At 41.8% G+C, this 8060-nt stretch overlaps 1 protein-coding gene across 2 annotated transcripts; it reads left to right on the top strand.

The window, feature by feature from the left end:
• The first annotated feature begins 906 nt into the window (after positions 1 to 906).
• Positions 907 to 5988, top strand: LOC115594045 (early growth response protein 1-B-like). 2 transcript variants are annotated; one of them, XR_003986417.1, is made up of 3 exons: positions 907 to 1080; positions 5486 to 5537; positions 5914 to 5988. XR_003986417.1 is itself a non-coding variant. In XM_030437805.1 (2 exons), the coding sequence occupies exons 1-2, from the start codon at positions 1006 to 1008 to the stop codon at positions 4019 to 4021; spliced, it is 375 nt and encodes a 124-aa protein (XP_030293665.1). In that variant the 5' UTR covers positions 907 to 1005; the 3' UTR covers positions 4022 to 4250. The 2 variants fall into 2 exon arrangements, 1 of the variants encoding a protein (XP_030293665.1); XM_030437805.1 differs by lacking the exons at positions 5486 to 5537; positions 5914 to 5988 and adding an exon at positions 3722 to 4250.
• The last annotated feature ends 2072 nt before the right edge of the window (positions 5989 to 8060 follow it).

The following is an 8060-nucleotide window of genomic DNA, read 5'->3' as shown; positions in this document are numbered from 1 at the left end:
GCGCGCGCCTCCTCTGGGGTCTCCACAGGGTCATGCGCGTGGCGGATTGATGTAGAGGTGGAGTGCAGGGCACCTGGCTGTGTGTTATTGAGGGTGCTTTGCAGAGATGGGGAGTTACTGTGACTTGGACTCAAGTCGACTCGAGTCACTGTAAAAAATAAAAGACTTGAGACTCGACTCAGACTTGGAAGTTAATGACTCGGGACTTGACTTGACTTGAGACACAATGACTTGAATGACTTGAGTGTTATTCAGTTCATGATTTCAGTCTGAATATAAATTAATACATTAATTTAAAAAAAAAGAAAAAAAATGTGTATATACTGTGTGTATATATATATGTATATATATATATATATATATATTTTAATTTTTTTCTTTTTTTTTTAAATTAATGTATTAATATATCGATTACCCGGTAATCGATATATATAAATATATATATATATATATATATATATATATATATATATATATATATATATATACACATATATATATACACACACATTTTTTTTATTTTTATTTTTTATTAATGTATTAATATATCGATTACCCGGTATTCGATATATATACATATAAATATATATATATATATAAATATATATATATATATGTATATATATGTATATATATATATATATATATTTATATATATATATATATATATATATATATATATATATACTATATATATATGTATATATACATATATATATCGAATACCGGGTAATCGATATATTAATACATTAATAAAAAAAAATAAAAATAAAAAAAATGATTACCCGGTAGGAGCGCAGGCTGAGAATGGCGTTGTCATGATTGGATCACTACCCTGTCAATCAATCATGCCCTCTCTACGTACCTTACGTGTTTATTTGAGAAACACGCCCTCTTATATCAGATCTGCATTAACATGGCAGCGAGAGGGGTGGCGAGAGTCAACGTCTTCGGCTTTCGGAATTAACATTTTGACTGCAAAAGACGCACAGCACAGTGCAAGACATGCGACATAAACATCTCGGACAGCCAAGCGACAACTTCAAACTTTGTTCGTCATTTGAAGAGCCATTCTGCCCAGTAAGTGCTTGTAAATTAGCTAATATTATCCTGTTAGCCTAGTCGGTAGTTAGCTAACTTTAGCTTGATATGATACGGAGGTGGGGGTGGGGGTGGGGAGGGTCGGTTTGGTGGAACTTTTTTTATTTTTATTTGCCAACATTAACCCCAGACAACGTGAGCGAACCTTCCGACCGGTTCATCACAAGACTGGCTATACGTTTTACGAACGAGCAACACAGGGTTAAATGAGCTAAAAAACATACCAGCCCGCCAACACCGAATCATTACCCAGTGTTTTCCCTGCCTATCTTAAGCAATGGCGATCAGATTCTGCGGGTAAAATTGCAATATTAAGGTGACTTGACTTGGACTTGACTTGACCTAGTACAGGACTTGACTTGACTCGACTTGACATAACCTGTGACTTGACTTGCCCAAGAAAAAATCACTTGGGACTTACTTGAGACTTGAAGGTTAAGACTTGAGACTTACTTGAGACTTGCACATATCTGACTTCGTCCCATCTCTGGTGCTTTGACCACAGAGACGGCCCTGCAGCTGTGATATGTGAACTGTCTGCGGAGTAGTGTTGTCATGATACCAAAAATATGACTTTGGTACGATACCTGCCTAAAATATCTCGATACCGATACTGAAATGATACCACGGCGGAAAACTAAAACATCATCAAAAGTAATGGAATAAAATATTCGATGACAGAATGTGAAACTTAAAATGACTTATTTCTTTTTATTAAAACACAGTAAAAAAAACAACTTTTTTTGTAAAAGCTGCTGAGCTTTATAGCTACTTAACCTGTTAGAACAACAATGAAATGATTATGCAGCTGTTTAACTTAGCTGCCAATCTGGTTACAAGCATCTCTGTATCCAAGAAGACAAGTGTCTTCTTGTTTTGTTCATATGTCTTGTTTGCTCTCAGAGATTATTAAATAACCTGATTTTCCATAGTAGAAAAAAATTAACAGCACGTTAACTACAATTTTATTCAGCATAAAAATAATGAACATAAATGACATTAACTGTAAGTCTGGCAATTCATAAAATAATATAATACTTTATTCCTCCCACAAAGGGGAATTTTGCAATTTGCATTTCATGATGATAAAGTTCAAACCCTGGATTATTAGCCTGCAACTACATTAGTGCACTAAAGTGCAACACAATTGACCCAGACCTGGTGGAGGTCTGTGCTAATCAGACCATATTCTAATAATATAAATTACAATATACATTATAATTATTATTGACAAAAATGTACATGCTATGATTATATTACTAGTACTGATTGACTTAGTGGTGTGGTTGATCAGCATACTTGAGAACACCAGCACATGTAATGGTAAAGTTGATGTTACCAGTGTGAACGTTGCGTTTGCATACAGAGATGTGAGGAACCACATCGGACTGTTAAACAGTTAGCTCTACCCCTGACTGCCTCGCGCAACTCTGATGGTAAAAAAAGTTGGCTTGTCACAAAAAAAAACTCGCTTGACTTCCATCCGAGGGATATTAATGCTATCTATTGCTAACCTGCAGCTCTTTGAACTCTTTGAAAAAGTCCGCATGTCTGTCAGCTACATGTTTCGACTTGTTGGCTCCTTAGGTCATTACGGATTTAAAGCATTGTTTACAGACGGGCTTTGTGGTGTCCGTGGGCTTGCTCTTACTGTCCGCAACGTGAAGGAAATATTTCCATATTTCTCTCCGTGCGTCTGCTTCTTCAACAAGCCTAGGACGGTCGGAAGGAGCACTCATGCCACTTTCAGCCAAGCCTGTCTTGCTCTGCTGCGTGACTGTCCGTCACTGTGAAACCACGCCCACTCTGGCTGCAGGCAGTGAGGAAGCAGAGAGAAGCTGCACACAGACGTGCTGCCCCGCTGTCGCACCAAGTTCATGAAGTACCGATACTAATAAAACGCGAAAAAGTATTGTTTTTAATCGGTATTTAATCGGTTTACCGTGCAACACTACTGCGGAGGTCTGAAACATTTTTTCATCATGAAAGTCGTTTTAAGCAAAGTGACCGTTGGGTGAAGACGCAAACGAGTTAGCTACAGTGAACAGTCTGCAGTTACGTGGAAGTTTGCTGCAGTGAGTATTTGATACACAGAATTTAAACTTTTGGTCGAGTGTAACTTTTGTAAAAACTTGTCGAACAGATGTTCTGCTGCAACTACAACAAGTACACTATCCTTTTGATGTTTTTTCGTTCCTTCTGGAGCAAATGTCTAGATGGAAATGTGCAAACTGAATGTTCAAATGTTGCATACGCGTTCACGGTCACGATGGAAGATGGGCAAGAGTTTCCGTAGTGATGTGGTTATCACGTTCGCCTCACACCGAAAGGTCCCCGGTTCGAAACCGGGCAGAAACAGTGTTTTCGAAGTCTTTCAGCAAAGTGGCGTATTCGACATGAATGAACTGAAATATAAACATGATGCATGAGCAGGCATTTATAAAATAACAGACATGTTTCTTGCACCGGTACTGAAAATGGAACAATATAACTCCATATAAAGCTAAGAAAGATCTTTATGACATAAAATTATGTTTTTGCCCGGGGACCTTTCACATGTTAGGCGAACGTGATAACCATTAACTACTGAAACTTGTGTACATCTTCAATCATGTCACAGAGTCTGAACCTGCCATCATCACAGCCTCCACTTATGCCGCTCTCCACCATCAAAGCCTTCTCGGCACTGATCCAGCCTCAATGTTCCGCCTCTGGCCCCACCTACAAGGCCCAGTGTACCAAATCTAACCGGATCAGGAAGTCAGCCACAGGCCAGCAGTGCAAGACGCCGCCACACGAGCATCCATATGCCTGCCCCGCTGAAGGCTGTGAACGCTGCTTCTCCTGCTCAGATGATTTGACACGTCATGTGCGCGTGCACACAGGCCAGAAGCCTTTCCAGTGCCGCATCTGCATGTGAAGCTTCAGCCGCAGTGACCACCTGACCACACACATCCGCACACACACTGGCAAAAAGCCGTTCACCTGAACCGATTGCAGTGATGAGCACAAGAAAAACTCGAAAGATCCACCAGAGCGAGCAGGAGCGCAAGACTGACGGGAACTTCTCCCTCTCTGCTCCCATCTTCATCAGCAAGCCCCCGCCTACCCCTCTCCTCCCACCTCCTCCCCCTGCTCCTCGTGCTCCTCGTACTCCTCTCCTGCTCAGGGTTCGTCCTCCCTCTCCGCCTCGCTTTTTCCCACCTCCTCAAAATCAAAGTCCTAATAGTTTCAGTTTCTGAAGTCAGGCACCAACATGTGTTTGAACCTGATGAATCAGTGAGAAAAAATCCCTTACTTTAACAAGGAGCTATTTCTCAGATGTAGGTGAAAGAAAGCAAGAAACAAAGAAAGAAAGAAAGAATTGTCATAATGCTAAGGATGATACTGAAGAGGCTTTTCCTGAAAGTAACCATATATATTATTTCCTTCTCGCTGAAGGTGTAGTACATTTTACATCATGGGTGTAACCACGCATTCTTTGGGGGGGTGGTGTCCCCCCCAATATACAGTAGAAAATATGTTAAATATGGACTCTTTTTATAAACCCTGTCAACAGATCTGTCTCGTTATTTCTTATTCATTTTCAATTTATTTCCGTTATTAAGGAAAACATAAGTGTGTGAACCCCCCCTCCCAATTGTAAACTTGGTTGTGCCCATCCGAAGGTATTAAACCGTTTGCCCACCCTCGCGGTGTAACAGCATACTGAATACTGAATACATACTGGGGGGGGCGGGGGTTGCGCAAACGCTCGTCAACGCCAGTCCGGGGGGGGGGGGGGGGGGAACGGACAGACGGTCATCAACTCCGTCAGTCGGGGGACGGACGGACGCTCATCGCCGTCAGCCGGGGGACGGACGCTCGTCACGTCACGCGCGGAGTATAGCGCCGCTGACCTAGCGGTATAGCGCCGTAGCGCCGCTGTTCCACAGTCTGGGGAGAACCCTGCTTAGGCGGGAGGCAAAAACGCTTGGGCGCCGCGCCTAAGCCGTATAATGGCAGGGAAAACCCTGATACATGAAAACCCATTGGTCAAGTTAGAGTGATTGACAGCCATCAAGCCAATCACAGCCATTTGACCAAACCCACTAGTCCCGGCCGCCCGGGATGGTAAAAATTACATGCTAACACGGAGCTGCCCTCACTCGCTGCTGCAGACAGCGAATACAGTGGAGGTATGAAACAGTTATTTAACTAGTTAATAATGTAGAATTTTGTCTGTAAATAACTTTGTCTTGCTTTGTGGCATGTTGGCTAATATTAAGCAAGCCAGGTGGCAAACAATTAGGCCAAGCCAGGTAAGCCAGGTTAAATTTAATGGTAACTGACAGAACTGACTGATTTTGATATTATTCAACATGATCGTTATTCTTTTTGTTAGAAATGCCAAAAAGGAAGAGGCAGCAGAAGACTGACTCAAGTCAAGTTGTCGTGTAAGTGGAGCTATGTGACAGGAGTACATTCATATTCTTTCATTAATGCCATGTAGGTGTTCATTTACGTAATTTAAAGCCATTTGTTGGAGCTTAAAACCTTCTTTTCAATGAAGAAAATCTCCTACATCAACTCATCCCTGTTACTGCTCTCATTTGTTACACATGCAGCCCCTCCAGGTAATGTCCAGATAAGTTCAGAATAGCAGTGCATGTGTGAAAGGGGCTACACTACTGTACACTGTTTTTAAATGCACTTACTATATAGCTAAAGAAAATAAACTAGTAACACAAGCAGAAAAATCTATGTATCAAATTAGAATGATCATCAAGGTCAGCCATTGTTGTAAAATAATGGTATCTGGTCACAATGTAGGCAGCACAGGGACAGGGAGAGGCACGGTGAAGGCAGTGGCCAGGCAGGGAGATGCTTTGGAGATACAGATGAGCAACCCCAAAGTTGCTCCTGATGTGCAGTTGGCACCTTGTGTGAAGGCAGCCACTGCCATCAGTAAGGGTCCTGCGATGAACTGGCGACTCATCCAGGGTGAACCCTGGCCTACGCCCATAGAGTGAAACTGGATTTGGCCCCAGTAAGCCCCGCAACCCCTCAGGGGGGAAAAAGCGGCAACATCCCGCGACCCTCACGGATAAGCGGAAAAGAAAAAAAGAAAACGGAACTTAAACAGCTTGATAACATTAGTTTTTACCTATGCCTACATGTCAGCAGTGAATAAAACTAGTAACACTGGGCCTGATACTGGCATATAGGTGAGATATAGAGCAAAACCTTTGAGATTAAAACATTGATTTTCACTTAATGGGAATTTAAAGAGAAGCTTTATCTTGATTCTGTAGGAATCCATGCAATTTCACAGAATATTCCTTTACATGTGAATTCAAATGGTCAATGTTGTCCTCAAAACTTATAAATGTGCGAATTTTCATATATAAAATATCATAGAATTGTGGGAAATGTACTTTAAAAAAAAAAAATCATGGGAAGGGCTCTCATTTGGCCCCCCCCCCCCCCCAAAATCTATACCATGGTTACGCCCTTGTTTTACATATCCTTTACCTCCAGCTGTCTGTTAAATGTAGAGGCGTAAAAACAGAACAAGGTTACCCTCTAGTGGTGAAACACAGTGAGTGCTTTTTTCAAGTTTAGTCCCACACTTTGCCTTAAAAAAACCTTTCTGTTCTCTTCACCAAGGTTCAGTATTTTAACAAGACAACAGCTGCTCATTGGCTTGTCTGTCCATTGGTTCCCAACCTCGGGGTCTGGCTCCTCAGAAGGGTCACCTTTTACATCTGAGGAGTCACCAGTAGGGCTGGGCGATTATGCTAAAAATAATAATCACGATTATTTTGATTGATATTGAAATCACGATTAATAAACACGATTATTCCCTGATTTCAAAAAAAGTATTTATTGAGCCACCAAAACTCAACTTTAAATATAACTTTTAGAAAAACAACCAGATAGATTAGTAACAAGTAAAAAAGTAAATGATAATAATATTTGTATGTTTGCGTGATGGCAACACATACTGCTTGTCCAAAGTGTTGACCAGTGTCTTGAAGCCTGGGTTGCTAACTGTACTGATAGGGCACATGTCCTTAGCTAGCATGAATGTCACAGCCTCCGTTATCTCTCGCTGTCGCCGGGAGCCGGTGGCATATGGAGCGGCATTGTAAAGAGTGTCGTCAATGGAGGACTGTGTTGCGGTGGCGGTGGCTGAAGTTGGCGCTCTTGCACTTTTTGGGGTCTTTTGCTCCTTCAATACGTTGTCATAGACCACTTTATGGTTAAATAAATGTGTCGTGTTGCCCTGGGGTGCAGACACGACGGTATGACAGACTTTGCAAACAATCTCCTTCTGCTCCATGTCCGATGATTTGAAGCCAAAATGTCTCCAAATGACCGAAGTTGTCCTACCTTTCTTTTCAACTAAAGGCTCAGGCTGCTTTTCTGCCATGTTGTCAATCGCTCGTTCCACAATTGATCCACACACTCACTGCTGCAGCTGCAGGCGACACAGGTGCGTTCACTGTGCATTTACAGAGCAGTAATTTGCATACATGACACGCGACGGCACGTTAATCGTTTTTCTTCGATTACAGTGTTTTCATGATCGTGAGAAGCCAAAATCGAAATCGCGATCAAAATTCGATTAATCGCCCAGCCCTAGTCACCAGATGATTAAAGAGAAACTCTGATCATTACAGTGTGGAACAAGATTCTGCTACTGCATCTGTCAACTGTTATCAGAGACATGTTTCAGTAAACGGTTTAACTGTAATATGAGAATCCGGGACTAAACTGCTGTCTCTAACTGCTTGAAAAACAAATAAGCCAAAACCAGGACTGTTTAACTCTTAGTAGTTCACCAATCAGCAGAGACATTTACTGTGCATTCTGGTTGTCTTGAGCCAAAGGAAACACTAAAGCCCCCTTTTCTCTCAGTGTTTCCTCTAGGATTTTTTTCAGCAGCGGGGGCAGGCTCTCCGGGGAGCCGTGGC

This window comes from Sparus aurata, chromosome 13 (assembly GCF_900880675.1).
Source record: "Sparus aurata chromosome 13, fSpaAur1.1, whole genome shotgun sequence".
Classification (NCBI taxonomy): Eukaryota; Metazoa; Chordata; class Actinopteri; order Spariformes; family Sparidae; genus Sparus; species Sparus aurata.
This window is presented reverse-complemented; position numbering and strand designations above follow the sequence as displayed.